Source organism: Choristoneura fumiferana, chromosome 15 (assembly GCF_025370935.1).
Source record: "Choristoneura fumiferana chromosome 15, NRCan_CFum_1, whole genome shotgun sequence".
NCBI lineage: Eukaryota > Metazoa > Arthropoda > Insecta > Lepidoptera > Tortricidae > Choristoneura > Choristoneura fumiferana.
Window position 1 is genome coordinate 15152413 of NC_133486.1, and position 23866 is coordinate 15176278.

At 40.1% G+C, this 23866-nt stretch overlaps 1 protein-coding gene across 3 annotated transcripts in view; it reads right to left on the bottom strand.

Annotated features, from left to right (window-relative positions):
- Positions 1–1427: 1427 nt before the first annotated feature.
- Positions 1428–23866, bottom strand: part of Ndf (Nucleosome-destabilizing factor) — a 57800-nt gene continuing 35361 nt past the window's right edge. For 2 of the 3 annotated variants that reach the window (XM_074098170.1, XM_074098167.1), the window contains exons 8-12: positions 10147–10257; positions 8167–8310; positions 7417–7543; positions 4743–4922; positions 1428–4214 (exon numbers count right to left, since the gene is read on the bottom strand). In XM_074098170.1, the coding sequence (XP_073954271.1) occupies positions 4015–4214; positions 4743–4922; positions 7417–7543; positions 8167–8310; positions 10147–10257 (762 nt within the window). In that variant the 3' untranslated portion in view covers positions 1428–4014. The remainder of the gene's footprint in view (positions 4215–4742; positions 4923–7416; positions 7544–8166; positions 8311–10146; positions 10258–23866) is intronic. The other variant, XM_074098169.1, reaches the window with a different exon arrangement.

Consider the following 23866-nt stretch of genomic DNA (forward strand, 5'->3'; position numbering starts at 1 on the left):
TAGGCTCTTCACAATGCACGCTTTAGGAAGTAATTTATAAAATTGCATTTTTTTTAGTATACTGTCTAAACTAAATTCTAAAATATCGAAGACATCAATATTAGTTTCATTTATTCATTGACTAACTGTTGCCCGCGACTCCGTTCGCGTAGAGCGCGTTTATTGCTATCCCGCGGCAACTATGCAATTTTCCGGGATAAAAGCTATTCTATGTCCTTCCCCGGGACTTGTACTATCTGTATGCCGAATTTCACCTAAATCAGTTCAGCGGTTAAGACGTGAAGACGTAGGTAACAAACAAACTTTCAAACTTACAAACTTTCGTAATTATAATAACTTTGCTATAAAAAAAAAACTGTTTCTTTTGTTAAAAACGGAAACGTCTTCCTATAAAATACTTAGAGGCAGAGGTAAAGAACATTCTGCAAGAAACGGAAAGTTTATAATATTGTTAACTCAAGAAATATTTAGTACATTATTTATAGTTTTTAATCGCCAGTTTGGATCAAAATGTGATGACCTTTAATCATATACGAATAGATAACTTTTCACAACTAAAGCACTGCACCAAATTTGATGAAATTCGGAACGGAAAAAAGCTTGAACTTTGTAGCAGTAACTACCGAGTAAAATGAGAAGAGTAAAAGGAATGAGAGCGGATGAGTCCTCGAAACACAGTTATTAATTTATAAATCGAATTAATGTTATGTAGCAAATTACGTAGGTATTAATATTGTCTTATTTTGTAAGTACATGACGTATTAATCTACTTACAAAGTAAACAAAATTATGACTTCATCTTATTACTTCTTTTATTCATCATCATTATTACGACTTCACAAAAAGTGTTTAGAACCCCTTCTGTGACCTTCTAGAGTCCAATGTTATCCCTGAATGGATGTATTTATCCGGAAATACAGACGATGGGAGCGAATTCCACTCCTTAGCAGTTCGCATTATGAAAGATGAAGCGAGCCGCTTCGTGCCGACCAAAAGAATAGGTACGAACTACATAAGGGTGAAGACGGTCCCCTCTCCTGGGTGCTCCTTGGCACTACTTGTTGGCGCCTTGTAAATTACCATAGGCACCGGGGAATACATGTAAAATGTCCATTCCACTAACAGAAAAACAAGGTCCATTCTAATGTGTGCGATCAGTGTATTCAGTGTACAGTCGCTGCTCCGAAATACTTGAGTATCTCGCTCGCTACGATATATAAGTATACGGCTCGGAATGCCCGATTTAATAATGCACGCCCTGGTAATTCATGTACTCTTAACGAGTTAAATCGGGCCAAGAATAATTAGAACGTGCATTATTTGTTTTTCAGAGCAACTTATCATTAATTGCTTCAATTCCGTTCAAAAGAATGCTTCAGGGAAGTTAGGGACGAATGTGTAGGGACGCAGTAAAAATACAATAAAAATACAAATATATTTTTTACTTTGGACATATAATTATTAACATTAAAACGAGTGCTTAAATTAACCAAAATTAAAAATAAGTGTACAGGACACGATCGCAATGTCACAAAAACGTGTATCATTTGATAGTCAATAATATTCTAGTGATACTAAAAATAATATCTCAATTACTTCGTTATGTAGAATTCGCAGTATAGAAATAGTGATTGATTTTGTCTGCGGAAGCTCTGAACTTTGCGGAAGAACCACACGGGTTGGGGGTGGACTAAATACAATATTTAAGATTTTTCTTGGTTTACTGTTTTTTGAACTTTTAAATTGCAAACAGCTAAGACTATAATAATAAATGCTTGTTTCACAATAGACTCAGTTATCTTAAAAATGAAATGCAAATATTATCTAACGCAATGCCTCGCAGGTCCAAGCGACTGCAGTCGTTTACGAAATACAGTCAACGCTTTTTTAGTCAGTTATAAAATATTTATTTTATACCCATGATTGCTGTCTGCGAATCGAAGTAACTTATGTGAGAAAAAATACTCTGCACTGTACTCAAATTTGATGTACATTTGATGTTACATACAAATCAACTACGTGAAATACTTACGTTCTGTACAAGTCTAAGGCCACTAGACGTGACGCTCTAATCGATCATTAACTAGCCTACATTTGTTTATTAAAATAAATTGATGCACTTTGCTACATTTATTGGTGGAAACGTAATTTCAATTATTGTTCGTCTATACATCATTTCATTTATTTTGTTACCATTATGTTCAGTTGGGTCTCGCGTTGAAGTCATTTCAAATTAAAATCAAATATAAAATTAGATAATGGTTAGGGGTACGAGGAACATATTGTTTTACTCAATTCTGGGTAAGGAAATATAAGGAACATGAGCAAAATTCTTAAAAATATCTGATATAAAATTCTTGCTTCTTTGGATCATAAAATTACAAAGTTCACGCCCCTTTTACAGTCGATTTCTCAATTTGTTATACCAAATAGTCAAAAGTTTGATTAAGTTTTAATTGATTTGCAGAAACAATATTCATCAATCTTACTCGTTGGCTAACAACCTATATATTTATTTACAATACGTAAACAGCGGAAACCCAACACAATACATCGTAAGGTCCAGCAGACGCGAGGGCTGAGATTCGCGACAGTTTCAATTCCTAGGTGCCATTCCAACCAATTTTAAACTCATAAACGTTTCCTTTCAATTTTTGTCAATTATGTTACAAATTCGTCCGCCAATAATGTTCTTTTACAATGAGGGTTTCCACACAGGCGAAATATCGCTAGATGGCGTTAGTATAGTGAGGTCCGTTTGACGTTTGCTTGCGATCCTGAATTTGCCATATCTTAATATTATTATGAAAATATAGATATACAGACAGTGTTTAGCGAAGAGAAAACTTAAATCGGTTGAAAATTGTATTTATAGTGAATTTTTGAAAAATCTATATACCTGTCCTCTTTCTCAAACGCTTTTCTCTATGCAGCAAGTATGGCGGTACTGGCATCTTGAATTTCAATCCCTGGTAACTTTGTTATTTGTAAAGGTAGCTTAAAAATTGTTTCTTTATTCGATAACAGGCATTTTGTAGTTTTAATTTATAAAACATATACAAAATAGTCAAATACCGTATTGGCTCAAACGTCAAACGGACCTCACGATCCTAACGCCATCTAGCAATATTTCGCCTCTGTGAAAACCCTCATTAAATATTACGGGGATAGACGTTGCATTCAACTGTGTCGGCACAAAACCAGCTGGAAACAGAAGCAATTACGATCCTGGAATAGGTGTCAAAAAGCTCAGACGCGGCTTCGACATACATTGGCGACCATCAGCGGAGAAGTGGCCCGACTCATTGTTTTCTTAATAAGAATACGTTATTGCAAGTGTCACAATGTGGAGCCTTTTTTCCGCTGTCGACCTCAATTTACACTATTACAACATTGGAACCATTTATTGTAAATGTTTTACACCATGAATCGATGTAACCTTCTGAAACTATTGATATGAGGTCCAAAGTAGCTTACCTCTTAGCACTTGTTAATGTTTCAAACTGTCTCCGTACTGTCGTTTATGTGACACAGAGTAAGCTACTTTTGATCTCGACTGTACTATTTGATGGAAAAAAGTACGCATTATGCGGTTAGACGCGCGGTTTTAGGGCCAGTACTGACGGCTGCATGCCAACTGCAACGTAACCGCAACTGCCGGCTGCCCATACAACCCCAGTCAGAAACTGCAATGAAAAATGTATAAGGCAGTCGTCAATTACGTCACAGTCGAAATGCAGTGCGTCTGTAAAGGTCCTTAGCGCTCTTTTTCACAAACGATACTCTGAAGGACGGCGCTACCGCGTACACCGAAGCTACCGAACAACGCTTATCCATTAGTGTCTTCAACCTCGATATTGGCGGAATCATCGATAGTATCAATGGAGCTACATTTCCACAAATTGAATCTTCAGGATGCGCCAAAACCGCTTAGCTAACCCCGCATACTGCATTCTGCTTCCTGCTGCATCACTTGCCCGGTTGTTGAAGGTGGCCGCGCGGGCGCGTCTCGTGTTAGAACCTCGCGCGGATGTAGACGGCGGCGACGTCGTGGTTGGCGTAGCCGAGGCGCTTGGCGTGCTTGAAGATCTCGTTGGTGGTGGCGGTGAGCGGCAGGGACTGCTCCAGCGCGTCGCCCAGCGACAGCGCCAGCTTCAGGTCCTTCTGCATGTGCGTCAGCGGCTGGTGCGTCGAGTACGACGACTCGATCATCGCTGGAAACGAGAGAACGTCTACGTTCATCACATGCTATCAAAGTTACATTAAGAACAAACAGGGACTAGTAAGATCTATGACCAAGTATGGGTGCTTGCTGAGTCAAACTTTTTCGCTCTTGTTTAATAAGTCTAGACATCTGCATTAATATCTGTTACAGCGGAGCGTGTAAAAATATCTGACGTTCTAGAGTCGTATCAGATATTTATGCAGATTGAGAATAAAACATGATCGGATGGCGAACGGCCCGTGGCGGCGCCACTGAGGCTGATTTAGAGTCACATTGATATGATTGCTTTACAAGCTTTTTAAAATAGCGCCTAACTGTCAGTGCTGATGGTGGTCAGCGCCAACTGGTCAGCGGCAGCACGCGTCGTCCGTCAGCGTCGATCGCCGCACGCGCGTCTGGTGCGGTCAGTGGGCGTCCTGGTGTCAACGCCGTTAGTGAGTACTGTCATGGCGAGACGTGACGTGTCAGGGAGAGCTACATGCTACGGCCGCGCGGCACACAGGCTAGCGGGACTCACCGCGTCCCTTCAGTATGAGGTGCGGCGAGGCGAGCGGCGTCAGCGCCAGCACGTCCAGCAGGTCAGCCTGGTTGAGGCCGGCGCGGTCGGCCAGCGCGAGCCCCTCGGCGAGCGCGGCCAGCGACACGCCGCCCACCACCTGCAGCACCGAGTTCATCTTCGACGCGTTGCCGATGTCGCCTGCCAACGGAGAAGCGGAATTTTTACAGTACCGTTTGGGCGTGTTGCGTGTCACAGGGCATGTCTTTTTGGAGACTTTTATTTATTAGTTTTATTTATTAGTGAAGGCATAAATCAAGAACTTGCTTATTTCAAATCTCGTATGCAAACTTCGACTTCAAATTACCAGGGGATTAATTTTTCAATTGCTTTATTTCAATAACGCTATAATTCAAAAATATTTTTTTGGCTAATTAACAAAACTAATTAGCGTACAAACAGATAATCTTCGTGCCATACTTACTTTAAGAAATGGGGGAAAAATTCAACACGATTATTATCAAAGCTATAAAATAGAAATGTTCTAAACTTAGATGTGAAGTCCTATTTTTACGCCTGAAATAATATTTTTCATTCTGAATTTGCCACGTGATGGTGACTCGTCAAATACTTAAGACTAATAACTAAATAAGCACTAATTACAATATCAACTTAAGTAAACCAAACAGTAGAGAAAATAACTAAAATCATGCAAAAAATAATCAACTTAAAATAAGCGCTCAGCATTGACCGTTGACAGTGATAAAATAAGTGAAAACAAAACAATACAAATACTATCTACACTTTAATAAAAACAAAACAGACTACGTTAAAAAAAATCTATTTGATACCGCACTGTTGACGTCAAATTGCAATAAAAGAACACATTTTGTCTAATTACTATAGCCCCGAGAATAACGCTGTGTTAATTGCTTTTTTATCTTATCAGGTAATTAAAGTTGACGACTAGAAAAATACTGTCGCAGAGTAATTATAACCTTGAGAGCCCCCCAGGTTCAGGTCGAGGCCGGTAAAATACGATTTAATTTACCGTGCCAAGGACTTCTAACCTATAATTTCATTGTATATCTGTATTCATCTACACTGACAAAGAAATTGTCTTTGTTTAATTGTATTTAAGGTGAATCTACACTAGAAAGCTACACTATCCTTGATAAATTTATACTACTTTTAATCCCAAGCAGAACATAGACGTTTATAGTTATTTGTGTCACAAGGGAGCAAAATGGTGTATTTACGGCGAGGGCGTACATTGAATCCGGAATGTAGCGAAGGATCCTGCAATAGAATCTTGAGCGTAGCGAGGGATTCTAAAGTAGAACCCTGAGCGTAATGAGGGATTCAAGTGTTAACGCCCAAGATTTTTCTGAAGGAGAGGTGTGAAAAATAATACCACTTCTTTAAATCAGTCAGCTTAATTGGCAAAGTACTACTTGTACAACTTTCACTTCTGAAATGAGTAACACGTGAAGGCCCGCTTTTGAACAGTGATACTGATAAGTGGAGTTTAACTCCTGGTATTTTATGATTCCTTTATGTTCGTCATCAATAGGAGCGTTCAAGAAATATGTAACGCAATTTGGGGGGAGAGGGTCTTGTAAAATGTTACGATGCGTTACAAGAGCAGGAAGGAGGGCGAAAAACGTTCAAAAATTGCGTTACGTCATAAACCCCCCCCATAGCTTTTAGTTGGTTTTTAAAGCGGCAATTTCATGACTTCGATCGCCGCGTGCAACATGCCATGACCGCAACAGTGCAAAGAATACGGTAGTCAGCCGCAGCGAGCGACAGCTTTAACCTAATTATGGCCACCGCAGTTGACAGACTTAGGCTACGTACGAACTATGCGATTTAATTTAGTTATTTATTTATATTCAAGATCGCTCTCATGTCAAGTATTTTAGCGCGCCATCTCTTTCTTGAGCGATACAACAACGAGGGATAGCGCGCTAAAACCGCGCGGTTAACCGCATAGTGCATACGTAGCCTAATAATGTGAAGATTTTCGTTGGCCGAAGTAGTTTGAAACAAGTTCAGCTGCCTCATTAGACGAACGAAGCAGTGTAATTGCCGCTAGTAATGACCTAAAGATAACGTCGAAACCGTGGTCACTCAAAGAATTATCATTACTACATTCGCTTGGTTCCATAGGTTATTTACCTAAATCAATTGGCACCCACGAGGTCCCTGAATAAATCAATCTACGTGACTACTACAAGTAGAGTTTGGATAACGGTTAAAGGATAAAGGTTCATTGACAGTAAGGCTACGTCTCAACCAGAGATGTGCGAGGAATGTGTTTTTCATGAACCAATAGGAACGCTTCATTTACCTCCCCTCGCTCCGCTCAGCCGATTCCACCAGATGTGCTGTGCGATAATAGGTAAATGAAGCGTTCCTTTCTATTGGTTCATGAAAAACACATTCCCCGCTACATATCCTCACACACGAAACGCAGTCTAAGCCCCTACGTTCAAACCGGATCTAACTTTATAAGGGTTAATACCTAAAATGAAAATCCCGGACAAACTGATTGAATCAACAACGCACAGTCAGGCAGTAGGTCCGATCGTACGCTCTATTAATACGGGTATGTAATGTAAGGTATGACAGTGCGGCATCAAATCTGGCAACGTCCAAGCGCGTCGCGCGCGCAACCGGAGACGCGGACTACTACCGAGGTAAAAGGAGTTCTTGCTCATCGCCTTGAAGCACGACTGGCAGTCGTCGAACAGGGAGCGGTCGCCGGCCGCCAGCAGGATCAGCGTGCCTTCCTCTGCCTGCGTCTTCGACCCTTGGATCTGGAAGGAATAGAGCATTATTTCTAGATGTTGCCGGCAACTCCATCTGCGTGGAATACATTTATCACATTTATCCCTATCCTGCGGGAACTATATATTTTTCCGGGATTCAAACTATCTGTATACGGAATATCGTCTAAATTGGGCCAGCGGTTTAGATGTGAAGAGGTGACAAACAACCTGTCAAACTTTCGCATTTATAATATTTGATAGCGGATACTCCTTTTCGCAACGTAACGTTTGGCAACCTGTTTCATTTCGCCAACTCTAAAACTGTAAATATTTCAGGATTTATTTCAGGGCCATCGTGTAGAACCCTTAAGGTTAGTTTTATAAAAATCCTGAAATATTTACAGTTTCAGAAACAGTTGGGAAAGAAAAGTTGCGAAATGAAACAGGTTGCCAAACGTTATTCGCTGAAACATTAATAAACCATTTGATAGATAGTGGGATTGATAAAATAATGCAGAATCAGTTCAGTCCCCCCCCCCCTTAACATTATCTCCAGAAGTTCCGGGCCTAAAATAAAGGAAAAATTCAGAAAAAACTATTTTCTAAGAGAAAGAAGGAAACTGTTTCGAAATGAGTTTTAAATAGTTTGTTTTATCACGTTTAGTTGTTACCTGGGCCTCGAGGTAGCGTCCGCCCTTGCCGCCGACGGCCTCGACGATGTCGTGCGAGGTGTCGGCGTCCACGCTGGTCATCTCCACATAGCCCTTGCCCTCCAGAGAGGCGCAGTGCAGCACGCCGCAGTTGCCGAACACCATCTGGAACGGAACATGATAAATATCAATTTGTTGTTCTGTACTCACATTACGTTGATCTGGCTACGAAAATCTCATTTTTTTTGTTCGGGTTTCAGAAAACGCCAAGCTCCCCAAAATTTGCCGTTATCTGTATGGCTCCGAACAGATAACCCTTGGAGGAAAAAGGGGCGACCACGAACCGAAAGTATGGCGTCCTAGCGGGAAGCCCTTGTTCAACAGTGAACGCCTTCTGGCTTATCAACAACTGGAAGGCTCTCCCATCATACTTACAATGTCCACCCATCCAATGCGAGCTGAGCAGACTCCATACGGAGTCAGTTTCGCTTGCAACTATGCATGAAAGTGCTCCCACTGAACTTGTATGAAGATGATCATTAAAAAATAATCGGTTTCCTTAAAGTTTTTATTTAGTTGCGGAGAGACAAACATTATCCGCTTTGACATAGCACAGCACGATATTAATGTTTCCGGTAAAACGGGAGTACGAAATGTAAAGAATCGCCTTTAGTTCCCATTTTTCTAAAGACAGGAAAATATAAAAGTGCCGAATAAAATAATTATGCTATAATGAAGTCGACTCAAGTGCTGTCGTAGGCGCGTGCACTTACTGTGAAAAATTTAGTAAATTACCTTGACATTCAAGAATGTGAAAGGCAAAGTTCATTCTGATCTTGTCAACCTTTTGTAGAATGACAAAATAGCTAGGGTAGGTGACAGCAAAAACATTGTCTAAGGGTGCATGGCGTTATTTATGTTCTATAGCTCATCGTTTCCATCTTCTATGTGACCTACGCCTCATTACGCCACGTTACGAAAAATATCGAGCGAAATATATTTTAAATTGTTTTCCTTATAAATCAAACGAGAAACACAAGCATAGTTACGGCAATGGGCAGGTCACATTTAACATAACTAATAGGTACATCAAGGTAAACAAAATCAAGAAAACTATTCGAGCTAGTTTTATCTAATAAAGGAAATGCATTGTGCTCGCCAACAATAACTTGAAAGCTTTTACCTAAACTGCCAATCAGCTAATAGAGATTTGCAAACGTGAGGGGAAGGGGGAGGGAAAGGTCAGGGCGAGTTAGCGACGACCCGCGCCGTGACCTTACGCACCAGTAAATGGGTCAATGCTTCCGTCGACGAGACTTCGGGGAACCTTTTAGGGGAGGGCGTTGAGATTATTAGGTATAAAAAGTGGCACGTGCTGTAATAGTTTTAGATTTTTTCTTAGGTCGGACAGTATTAATGGTCAACTATTTAAATTAACTTAAAAAAAGGAGTTTATATTTTGCTCACAAGAGCCCCATATACTTAGGAACAATTAAACCGTTACGACGCGTCGTTCAAAAACGAGATGTATGCTATGGAAAATAGAATGATTTTGAACACACTATACAATACATGGTTTCGATAATTCATTTCTACTACGGTAAAATTATTGTGATCGTGATATTCGTGTTAATTATTGATGGTTATCACATACTCTGACCCTGTAGATGTCTTTGTATTTATCTTTGACTCCTAATATCTAGTGTCAACAGCTAGGAAATACTAAACAAACTTCGAACACAGTGATCTCCACCACTATTCAACAGTCCACATTATGATTATGATAAACTAATAGTTTTGTTACAATCATGCTTAGCTTAGGTACGCCAACGTGGTTAGCTAGCTCCACGGAAGACGAGCGAATGAAAAATCAAAACCACCCCAGTGTTATTTTCTGGTCTTGCCTATTTCTATCCGACCATTTAAGGATAAAGTAAAAAAACTACCCAAGTATAGTCCCCTTGAGAAAGAAGATGGAAAATAATGGTAATGTTGGTTCACCTCTTTCGCAGCTTGGGGGTCGGCTACGCATGAGAAGGTGATGTCGGCTTCTTCCACCACGTCGCACGGCGTCACTGCGATCGTCGCGCCGACTTTCTCGAAGTCCTTGCACTGCAGACAACAATAAAGCGTCTTATGTTATATAAATAAGTGACACAAATACAAATAAAACAAGAAAAGTCAGTGTAGACTGAACCTGCAATCCACACTACTGAACTGGACAAGGCAACATTTCGACAAGAGAATACCTACATAGTTGATAAAAACGTATTTTTCTCCTAAAATATGAATGTGCAAGGTAGATATCACATCAAGCAGCGTTTACTGAAAATAACGACATCACAGTTACGAAACTATTGACCATTAAAACATTTTAAAAATAATTCCCCTCTTCCTCTTATTCTGAGAGCAGGCCTGTGCCCAGCATTGGGACGTATACCTATAGGCTGGGATGATGAAACAGTGACCTCTATTCTTCCAAGGCTACAATTTATGCTTCCTATAAACATCGCTAGATGGCGCGAAGCGTACCCCTCGCGCGTTGAATCAATAGCAGAGGCGTCGCGCCAACGATCGCCTCTCGCCGTCGCGTCAACGACCGGCCGGCTGCCACGCCACGCGCCGCCATTTTGATAATGGCCTTTTCGTGCTCGACACAAAAACGTACTGTGCACTGCACACTTAGCGGCAACAGAAGTATGACGGCGATACACTGTATCGTATGTTGGAAAACACCATGCCGGTAACGGTATGCATGCAGTGCTCGCGTACTCGGAATTTAGCAGGGCGCTACGAATGATAATGCCATGTTATGTATATGGTCAGTAGTCAGTGTTATCATTGTTCGATAATGGACTACAAATAGAGCATGGAGTAGGCAGAACATTTACATATTTAGCAAATAAAGGTCACCAATAATAAATAACAGCACAAGGTCAACAATAATAAATTTTGATGACCCGCCAGAGGACAGCTAGAGCACGTCGACTCAGTGAGCTTCTAAATACGATAGTAACATAAGCCCCCTTGCAAAAAAACGGGCACCTATGGTTTTTGTATTTTATGTGCATGAAAGCTTACTTTCTAAGCTTCAATGCCTAAAAATCTGAAAAACCATAGGTGCCCTATTTTTTTGCAAGGGGGTTTATAATATCATTGCGTAGAGTAGAGTAATGAATTCATAGACGCAGATGCACTAATATTTTATATTACTGACATTATAAGCACTAGAATTTTATGGAGCTGTAGGTACCTAAGTAGGTACCTAGTTACTTACTAGTACGCTAAATCTCAAATTACAATATAATTAGCCTATTCTATGACGTTGAAAATTCAGGCAGTTATTCGCACGGATTTACTGCCAATAGCCAGTTTAAAAATTAGTTGCCTTATTGTACAAATATTTACATTAATCTACTGTTAAAAAGGCCGTACATTCGCATTGAAGCGATGGTCATAAAACGACGCGGCGCTTAAAAGAGTTCGCAACAACATCGACGTCTGGTGTCAACGAAGGTCAATGGCAATGTTTGCTCAGATGCCGTCACAGACCGTTCAATGACAACTCGAGTGTTTAGCTTCACCCTCATGAGTTAAATTTACCTTTGTAACGTGGTAGTTTTACCTAACAGGAGCCTATACCCACCCGCGAACCGCCCTCGCATCAAAATGATCGGGAATTTTTACGAGTCGCTGCTTTACAGCGTCGCAAAGGTGTCGTTAACCGACCGAAAACGGAAGTGTGCCAACGAGGAATATGAAATCCACACGTATTCAACTAGGTACCTACGTTTGATTTGAGGACAAGCGGCTGAAACTTGAGACATAGGCAACTGTTTCGAAATGATGACATCGCAGTGCAGTGTTCAGCGAATGCGCTGCAGCTTGCACGCCTTCAAAATAGCAAACTGGTTTTACTAAACCTTCTAGTCACCCTTGTTACTTTACATTACACGAGTCGTTCGGTTTCGGCCTACATTATTCATAAAATTAGTGTCAGGGTCATAATAGTTGGTGACTGCGGCGAATGATCGATACGTCGTATAAGATCACGTACCTAACACCTTGTCAATCTAAATCTAGATCCCTTTAGAAATTACACCGCAAAAAAAATTACATCCTGAGTTCGCATGAATTCTAGCCGGGTCCTTCGTCCACGACGCGCGAGCCAGATGGCGTCGGGCCTAAATTATGGAACGATATTAAAGGAACATTCTAGATCAATTTAAAAGATTGGCAAGATTCTCGAGCACGCGGTATATCATATCACATAATATACCTACGCCATACTTCATTATACGTCATTGTTTTAGGGCAGTAGGTACACGTTTTCTTTCACCGCTTCGCTACCGCAGCCAATTGTCGTTAGACAATGAAACAAAGCAAATGAATAAAGAACAGTGTATACCTACCAGAGCAATTCTAAATACATAGATTGAAATAAATAATTGCTCGGTTATCGGTAATACATTACATACTTAGTCGTAAAGGCCAAAATTTACATGATCAAGTTACGTTTCGACAAAAATACTACTTTTCTGACAGCCCTCTCATTCTCATGTATTCAGTTCAGTATGATGGACTGGTAACATATCTAGGCGTTTGGTTTATGACGCACAGTTTTTTCTTTAAATTATCTAATTACTACCTATATTATAACTTTTATTTCAGTGTAGGTACTATATTTTTATACCTTGCGCTAGAAACACTTTTAAAGAAATTACTATATTTGCCTATGATTACCAACCCTAGTGTCGAGGGAGTCTATCGTGCATGTTGATCACTTTGATCACACCTACTATGCCTTAGCCAACTGTTCCGTGATGTAAAAAATAAGCAATTTCTAGCCTTTTGATAAAAAAAAACTGTCAAGTGCGTGTCCGGCCACGCCCTACTGTGTACTAAAAAACACATACTCGTGCAAAATTACAGCTTTCTAGCACTAGCAGTATCTTAGCTAAGCCACGGACGGGCACGGGCATGGCAAAAATATAAAGGTTCTATTGTAGGACTTCGGAATCCTAAACGAGTCTACTCTTTTCTCAAAGGGCCGGGATCAGCATCCGTGATTCAACTATGTTTTATGGGTGTGCACAGGCAGTAGCGGCGTTAGGGTAGGGCGCGGTGGACCGCCCAGGGCGCGACTTGAGCAAAGGCTATACTTAATAGAAAATTCCCAAAAGTTGGGGAAGTGCTAAAACCGGCACTGTGCACAGACGGAAGTGATTCCTTTCCATTAGGTGACCCGGCTACTCATTTTCCCCTTATAATATTTAAAACAAAACCTAAAAACGATGATAACATTTTCCACTTCTTAATAATTGGTAAAAAATGTAACATTTCAAAAAAATTGTAAGGAACTATAAGGATCCGTTAACGTTCAGAGGGTGGAATGGAAACCGTTATCGGCATTTGTATAAAGAGCCGTGACTAACTTAATGAAGTCAACGCAATGAATACTAAATTTACCATAGGCGATTGCGAGCGGCGAACTGGCGAATATTACGCACTGGCAAGTATGCGCTGAATGCGAATACCCAAGGATGAATAGTGTTGTGATATGACGCACTGGATTCATATAGAGCGGACAAGTGTGCTCGGCGATACAGGCTATTTAATGATGATTACGGATTCCTTAAAATGTAATGGTAATTCCCGTGTCACTTGATTACATTACATGTAATCTGACACCCAGTAGAGGATTACAAAGTAAAATCAAGGAATCGTGTAATCTGGAATCGATTACGAAATGCCCATCTCTGCTATTTATTCACGACTGACAGACGGCACATTTTTGGCGTCAGTCCTGGTAAAGTAGAAATGAAATATCGGCGCTCGCATTGACAGCAAGAGGTAATTGGCGGGTCACATCGCTCGAAGAACAGACCGTTGGGGGAGAAAGGTACTTGAGTGGTGACTACGAAACGGAAGGCAAACCCACCACTAGGTGGTGTTGGATCGCGAGAGTTGCGGGCCATGGTTAGATGCAAGTGACAAATTGTTCAACAGTGGACATCGTCCGGTTGATGGTGATGATGATGATGATGATACTCGCATCCTACATCCGATAGGCTTTTTAAGTTTTTTGGTAAATTAAAACTGACCCGCGATTGACCTCTATCTCCCACCTGATGGATAAGTGCAGATGAGGTCGAAGATATGCTTCACTGGTTCAGTAAGAGTCAATTCATTCTGACCTTGAATAGCCTTAATTGTACTAATCCGGAAAACAGACGACGGAAGCGAATTCCATTCCTTAGCAGTAGGTACAATTCTAAAGATTAAGCGAATGAAGCGATGAAGCGAAGCGTTTCGTGCGAATGACCAAAATATTAATAACATAAAAGCGAAGTCTATTCGCATGCCTGATCGCACGGTGGTGAAACGGAGATGATGGAACACGTTCTTACACACACTAATAAATTAATACCCAATTTTCCAACGTCGCTGTCCTATTTACGCTTCGTTTTGAGAAAAAATAAGCTATGCGCGTTCCAGATAATGCTAGATAGCAACCACTACAAACAATGGATGAGACGATCGCTAGCCCAAAGACAAACAAAGAGTCGCACGTTATAAGCATCTTATCAATCTTCCTGACTGCAATCGCCCTATAATTTACCAGATAATTAGGTTTTTGATTGAGCGTTTCACTGGAACTGATTAATTGATGTATACGTCGAACTGTTGAGAAGTTGGCAACATTCCCGTGGAGTATCAATTCTGGAAATCGGTTTGAAAAAACTCTGCAAACAATTATAAATATTGCAATATCGAGGAAATTTACTATTTGTTTTTATGTTTGAAAATCGGGAAGATTTTTAATAGGCGTATATGTATCTAGACAAAGTATTCTTTAATCTAATTCATAACGTGGAGATCCTCGAGGTAAGCTACTAGCTACTATCGAAACGTAGAACGTTCACACAGTAGGTACGTTTCAATATGAATTCCCTTATCAAGCATTAGTTGTCACCATAACTTTTTCTGTGAAAAGATTCCATACTGGATCACGATTCAGTTGGTTCGATAGCACGTTAAAATATGTTTTGAGAGTTTGAGACACGTCTGTATGATGCATCGCGTGGAGTTGATGACGTGTCACTGCGGCGCGCGGAGAAAGAAACCCCACGTGAGAGGATGCCGCCGCCAGGTACTAATGAAACGCTCGAGTTTTTCTATTTAAAGCATGCGGTGCGGAGACGACGCCAATCAGCAATAATTACACGTTATTCGACGTTGAGATTAAGCGAACGAGGAAAGAAAAACGCTGCCTTGTAGTGGCTCATCGTTAGAAAGATAATAAAAGTTACGTAAATTGTTCAAGAACTGTCTTTGACGTATCAAAGTATCCATTATCATGTCAAAATATTTGTTCAACTTCCTTAATCACCACTCTGCACTGGAGTTGGTACTGAGTTTTTAGAAATGGGTTAGGAGGGTAAACTGTAATGACCAATTATAGGTAAATAACTACCTAATCTTTGAGCTTTGTAAAATATTACGAGTATAATCACAAGAAAATAACAGGTTTTATTTAAAAAATCCGATATTCGACCGATCACTGGAAGTGTGTGAAATTCGACTACCAAGATTTGAAGACAACTTATATACAAACATTGCTAGTTCAATAAAAGCTTATAAAAATATTTTTCTAGATTCTCGAACGACCAGCTGGCGGAACGTTCAAGGCAGGAATGCGTTTATCCAATCGAAGATAGTCAGAATCGTAAGGCGTAGATACAGAGAGTTGCAAACAGGATGGAACTATAAATAGAACGAACCTGAGCGTCACCGACCGGGTCACCCATTGCGGCCGAACTTGCAACAGCACGGTGTTATATGGGACAACATGCACTGTACCTAAACGGAATATAAAAGCGCATTTGATGCGTTTCTAAAAGAACGGAGGCAGCGAGATAATACGGGGCCACGTCTGTAGTGACAATTAGTTTTCTATGCAAAGCGCTGCATCTGTAGAACCAGTTTCATCGCTTGCGACTTGGATGCTGGTTGCTGGTTTATTAAAAAAATACGTTGAAATAAACCAGGTGCATCGCGCTAATGGTTCAAGGCGAGTTGGGTCTAATTAAGATTGCAAATTAGCTTCGTTAGTACGTAATAAACTGCACTCATTACAAGGGGCCGGGTTTTGGGTTTGGCGGTAGATATCACAGGCTACACGGCAGATAACGTTATCACCAGGGGTGTTATCTCAGGCTTGCAATAACGAATGGGCGAGTCATTTGCGTCACCGGCCTCCAGTTCCAAAAGCGTACTCAGTATACTCAGTGAATGCTGATGTTGGTATTCGCGTGTCGAGCAACACCTGTAGATTCTTAACGCTGGCTTTGCAATTATGACATTCGATGCGGTTACGCAACCGTTGTGCCGTATTGATATTGATCCTACCGGCAGGATGACTTGGATTGTGTCCTACCCGGTAGGACGCCTATTGATCACGCTGGCGAAAACTTTGCGCATTACGCTCGCTAAGTGCCAGTAGAAGGGTTGCATTGTACCGACAAGGTCGGCGCTGCATTGGCGACATTTACGCAAACATCCGGGCAGTTTCCAAAACTAATAAAAGCTTGGCAATTGGCTGTTATTGTCTCTCGTTGCGAGTTGCATTTAGCTCTGTGACATTCAAATAATTTATTGTATACGCTTGCGCGTTACCTATGTATATGTTATGAGTAAATTACATGGATAAGCGTTTGCAAATGAACCACTGATCCTGCTTAAAAGGACAAAGAGCGAGCCTTGATGAGCTGGCTACAAATGGATTTAGTAAACACGCATCGTTGAATTAATTACGTACGACATTCTACTTCTGCGTGATTATTGCTTAGTTAACCACGAATAGGTTTAACTTTATATGTAAATTCTACAACTATGCAAATTTATCTTTATCTGTTCTGTTGTGTTTCTGTCTGACAAATTATTCACGTAGATATATATAAAAAAATAAAGACATCATTAATTATTATTATACATTATTCTTGCATCATAACATTAATAAGTGAGAAAACAACATTAAAAGTACCTACTTAAATTGTTAAGTTTAATCGTTATCTATTGGCTGTGTTAATTTTTGTTCGAGACTAGAATATTCCATAAAATGAGTCATACCGTACGTACTACCGCAAGATCTAAGACCGCAAGTTACGATTGCTATCGGATTAATAAAGGCTGAAAATATTTGGGACATTTAACCATCCTTAACTAAACTGGCCTCATTAGACTAATATACATACTAAGAGGGTCACTTCTGAACTAGGCAACACTATAAGGACTCAATAATTTTAATACCTGATCTACTCTTCTGTCAAGCAAGACTGCGTAGGTAGGCCATTCATCATTCATATCATAGCTTTCATGAATAATACGGAAAAATATTATTCCTCAAATACACAGTTTTCTATTTTAAAAGCATCAATTTAAAAAAAAACCGGAATGCTAATTTGTAAAGTAATGGTCCAGTTATATACGTTTAAACATAGACTATAAATTACCTATTTACTTCGAAAAACTGAGAGCACTAGCGTTTTGCTTAGTGTGGAAATATGAATGGATGATAAATAGAATTTCCAATCAAATTCAACTACAACTTACACGGTCAATGGGGTACACGCTAGGAAAATTGGCATTTGTTTACACGGCAACGGCATTACGTCACGCCGAATCCGGAAAGAAAAAAGGGGTGACGCACCGGTAGCCATGTTATCTGACCTATCAAAGGAATAAATTGTTTGAGACAATTCAAGACGATACTACCTACACTAGGTACATTCCTCCAGGTACGATTCTAGAAGTACTCTTTGGACTCGTTGCCAAAGTCGACAATACCTTCGTCCCATGTGATGATCAACAAAAATGCTTCAAGCTTTCAGAGAGCATAGAAACAAAGAAAAGACAAGGTAATGAAGCATATAGTATTCCACGACTTAGAATGTTTTTAGACGCTTCGATTGAATTATTAGGCCAAACGCTTCATGCGTCAACAGCCGCGACCGCAAAAGCAAGCTGAATGTAAAGTTTTCATTGTAACCTTTAATACTCCAACGGATTATCGCCTAACCAAGCAGTAATCAGGTACTGCCAGAGATTACCCGGCAATTGGTCAGTACTATCTACTGAATGTTCAATTAACTTTTCAGACGATAGTGATTTGTCAAAAACACTAAATTGATACCTACGACAAGAGTAGTCTCGTAAACAGGTCTTGCTAAGTGGTTGTGCGTTCGATTTCCGCTAGACATTTAAATAGTGCTATTTTACCCAAAATCTAAGAAAATAAAATATAGGTAACATCGCGTGAGTGTAGTGCACGAACCAGATAAACAGGGCGTTCTAGTGTATTATAATTTCAATACTTGGATTTCCATTAATAAGGTAATTACGATATATAAAAACAGATGAATACAGCAACAAACAATCAAGGGTCTAATTAGTGACGTAACGGACGATGCAAAAACGCGTTCTTCTCTTAGCGGGCCGGTCGGTCGTTCGCGGCATGTGGCTGATTAAAAACAGAATAGCTATTTACGTATTTACACTCTACTTCTTTTCTAGAGCCCGTCCGTGGAAATCCATATCCATAACATTTAAATAAATGGTGGCACAGCGCAATAGGTATCGCGCGGTTGTTATATATTTTCAGCAAATCTTTCTCAATCTTCGTTGTTCTTGAAATCAATGAATAATTCCTTCGTGGATTTAGTAATACACAGCTACAACAACATTTGAATCTATGTTGTTGTATATAATATAGCACCGAAGTAAATTCAGCGAAGCGAAACGTGAATTCGAACCGGTATGCTAAGAAAAGCGAACGTGACAAAAACTTGTCTAAATAAAATATGTATGAATTATCTTCGCGTTTGTTATGTGATACGTCGCTAATGCCAAATGTACACAACTGTATGAGGATTAAGGTCTTTGCGGGTCTTCGGGGGATTACAGCACAATACCTACGCTTATGTTTATGTACTGATGTCTTGATAAAATTGTTATTTTACCAATGAAACGACACATCCAGTTTCAAAATTGGTTGGAATTCTTTTCAGCTGTGGTTTTATGAAATTGTATCCATTTACAAATCAGGCAATCTTTAAGTGTTTTTTTTATAAATGCTAATTAAATGAGGCTCTTATTTAATTAAATGTGCAGGTTATTATATCAAATTGGCTGTAGATATATTTTCATTACATATTTAATAAGTAATCCATTCCATATTCATACGCTTGTTTTTTTAAAGTACCCTATGATGGTTTAGTTTATTGCTTTCGAATAAAAGTAGTTTTTATAAGTTTTTTTTTTACATGAAACTGACCGTGATTGACCCCTATCTCACTCACCTGCTGAAAGTGCAGATGAGGCCAAAGGTGTATGTTACTGGTTCAGTAACAGCCTATTCACTCTAGCCTTGAAGAGGCCTAGATTGTATTTATCCGGAAATACAGACGACTGGAGCGAATTCCATTCCTTAGCAGTGCCCTTAGTGTAAGTTTTTGGTCACAAAATACGTCTCAATCGCGTTCGCGTTAAAATCTCAATAGATATCTCTATCAGAATAGAATAGAAGAGGCACTGGTCGTGTTTCCATATAAATTGAGATTTTAACGCGAACGCGGTCGAGACGTATTTTGTAACCGAAAACTTACACTAAGGGTACAGTTCGCATTATGAAAGATGAAGCAGACCGCTTCGTGCGGGCCAATGGAAGTCAGTTGGCAAAATGGAGATGGAGAAATTAGATCATGTAATTCGTGCGCACACTCACTAAAATGTATCCGGTAAAAGACAGACAGACAAGCAACTCTATGACGGTGCTCGAGGCTCTGCAGCCTGTTCCCGATAAGCGGACTGTCACCAAATAGCCTTCGGGCCCGGCGCTCCACCGAATCCAACGCGGCTAACTGATACTTGGCGGAACCGTCCCAAAGATGACAGCAGTATTCCATACACGATCTTACCTGCGCTTTGTAAAGAGTAAAAAGCTGCTCTGGTGTGAAATACCGCTTCGCCTTATATAGGACACCAAGTTTTTTTGTATCAAACCTCTTTAAAAATAAGACCGAACACGCACGCTGTAAAAATAGCAAAGTTAGACCACACCAGCCAAGCCTTCCGTTACGTAATAGGTTAGTAAAGTGGGGCTAACAAGATCAAATAGAGCTGGTAATTTATTATTCAGGCTTCAGTTTCCTAATTTTGCACCTTCGGTCGGTTATTTGGCAAAGCTCCAGGGACGCTTGTTTTTCTGTTTTTTAAGATGTTTGATATTAAAAGAGATAACTAAATTAAATACTTATCTACCTTCGTATGCATTTGGTTTAGAAACGTGCTTGAATAAATTTACATCTTGATTATAAATTGACGCACCGCCAGAGTTTGCGACGCGTAGCGCGTAGCTGTACGTCACTCGAAACTGTAAGGACTATCCAATCCTCGTTCATCGAAAACAACTGTTATACTTGCTGTAGCGTTAGATGAACTGACAAGTGTACGATTTTCAATGAAAAAGTAATAGTTAACACCTATTGCTCGACAAGGAAATTAATTAGGAAACTTCCTGTGAAAACGTTCTACGATGGGTCAGGAATCAAATGGTTGGATATAGGAAAAAAAATCTAACATAAATGTTATTTACCCACTCAAAGCATGCTTACAGACTCACACACACACACACACACACACACACACACACACACACACACACACACACACACACACACACACGCGCACACGCACACGCACACATACGCACACCACACACACACGCACGCACGCACGCACGCACGCACGCACGCACGCACGCACACACATGTTGTTTTTTTTTTCTTTTAATTACATTTCTTTTTAATATCTTAGTATTAGTTACGGCCACCTCCTGCCAAAGGGTCCGGGCTGAAAACCAGCGCTGGAAATTAAAGCCAGCATTTTCAAGGTGTAGACCTATTTTGTACTTAATTATAATATGCGTATTTTGTATCTACTTGTTTATACTATGGCAATAAAGAGTTTTATTATTATTATTTAAGTTCAGAAAGAATTATCAGTTACCAGGGAGCGCGTCGTATGTAGCTGTAGCGGTAAAGTTGTTATCAGTTATGTACATTCACGGTTCACATCAAAATACATTATCGACGATATAAATAAGCACATTTGCTTATGTTTCAATGCTGAACAACTAATAGTAGATACCTATTGTTATCTCAGCTATCAAAATCGTTTGTACAAGCGTCTAGATAATCCGATGCGCCTACGCGAATGAAAACTAATTTATCCCTCCATACAAATGATAAAATCAAACTTTGCCAGTGTGTGGACAGAGTGGTATGAATGTATACAAAAAGTATGTATGAACTATGCGTAAAAGAAACTTTGTCTAGACAGCTTTTGAAATAGAAGTGTCCTTAGATTTTATTTAAAAATATCTGTTATTATATCGGCTATAAATACGTATAGTATGCGTGTTACAAAGTGAACGTCCTTGTGGGTTCGCGATTCGCGCCCACGCGAAACCGAACTGTACTTTTGCTTTTCGAGATACAGTGCTTTGGCTTCGGATGTACAGACGTCAGCTGATCTCCTATCTCAGGAAACACAGCCTACATTACATTTTATCAACGTACGGAGACGTACGGTTCAAGTTTTATCGAGATGTCAGAACTCCTCCGCGTTTCTGAGCCCGTGCTTTGTTTAATTTGTGTATTCTCGAAAGTTAATGTCAAACGTCAAGAGTGAAAGCGCGTCTTGTGAAGATTTCGCTCAGCGGTTGAGGCTACGGATATGTTCTATCTAACTAATGTGGGTGCAGTTTGCGGCCGTTGCATAAATTCAATTGAAACTGTTTATAGAAAACTGTAATAATTATGCTAAAACTATGCTCGGAAAATGGTAGCCGTTTATTGGAATTACGCGGGAGCGATGCGATTTAGTATAAATACAATAGGTATCCGATTGACTACCTGGCGGAGGTTGTTTAAAATAACATCAATTGAAGCAATTATCTTTACGCAAATGATGCACAGGCAGCTGCTCTGTTAGTCAGCTGTCTGCGCCAGACCTGTCTCCTATCTTAATGTAATGCAATGGGTTAAGATCGCGGGATCGCGGTGGATGCGGAAAGCACAAGACCGGTCTGAGTGGAGAGCCTTGGGGAGGCCTATGTCCAGCAGTGGACGTCTTTCGGCTGACATGATGATGATGATGAATGCAATGGGTCTGTTCGTTAATTCTGCCGAGACTGAGCTAATAGATTGGTATGGACGATCGAGTCGATAGCACTATCGCCAACGCACGCCCCGCGGGACCTAACCTATCACGATTTACGACACATTTTATGTCGTCCGCCATTGTTTACGACTTGGCCCGTTCCGATTTTGTTAACCTTTCGCAATAAGCGTTTATCGCTCTTACTTACAAAGTAATTCACGTAATTCGTTAGGATTGATTAAATCAAAAATACTTAACCAACTTAACTAAAATAAAATTGCGCTCGGTAATTCAACTTCCTGAAATTTTACGAAACCGGAGTTGATATGATATGAATACGACAACTCAGTTCCGGCTCTAGCAATATCCATTACAACTATTGCAAGTTACATTCATTAAATGCACAAGACCAAAAATAGTTTTAGGGCACTTGTATAACAATCAATAAACGCTAATGCAAATAAGATAAATTTAGTTATCGATTAGTTAGGTAGTGCGATGAATAGCTAGTAGCAAACAAAATATCAAAATTAGAACACCAGAAGTTGAGTATCCTGCACTGAGAAGCCTTAGCGGAACACGAATGCGGGGCAAGGCTAAGACAGTTTCACAATTTACATTCACGCGCATAGCCAGAGACGCTAGCCTGGGTGGTCGATGCAACTGTTTTAACACTTCTCACACCCGCAGCGCAGCGAAGTTATAGGAGTGAGTGAGACAGTGATATTCGTAAGCAAGTGCATTAAACGGATAGTTAATTTGATTAGGTTAGTATAAAAAAAGTTGTCTTGTGTCGTCGCGGGATCGAGAAGTCACGTGCGAATGTATAAATAGTAGTCGGTGGGCGACATGGGCGCTTCTAATAAGCTCGTCGTTTGGGCCGTCGAAATTGGAGATCTGTTTAGTATCATGAAGTTTTTTTTCCATCATGGGTGGGTAATGAGACGAATCTGTGACGTCGACGCTTCGAATATTTTAAGTATTTTGTTACGGAAGACAAAACTTCGTGCTTCGAGTAAAAGAGACTTGTGAAGAAATGACTTAGGTTACCTAAGGAAACTAGATACATAAAGTTAGGTATCTAGTTTTTTCCGATACCGACGTATCAATAAGGTCAGATCCTATCTAAATGCTTTTTCCATAATATTGATTGATCACAGGGATAGGATAACGATGACCAATAATAGTCTAAAACAAAGGGAGTGGTGCCCAACCCGCGAACCAGACTGTTTGTTTATATTGAAATTGGACATTAGTCATATGCCTTCAGGTCGATAAAATGCGAATAATGATGAGACGGTTACAGCGTCCAAAGTATGACCCAGTCACCAAACTCGTTTATTAATTGAGATAAAAATACTAACGTCTCTTACTTAGATGAATGATTGGTCTCGCGCGCTCGCTCGACTAGATACCGCGCTAACTAAAAACAAAACGTTCGTGAATGCGGCAACTCAATATTGTAGTGTGCGTAAGAACGGTGTAAGACAATTTGCAA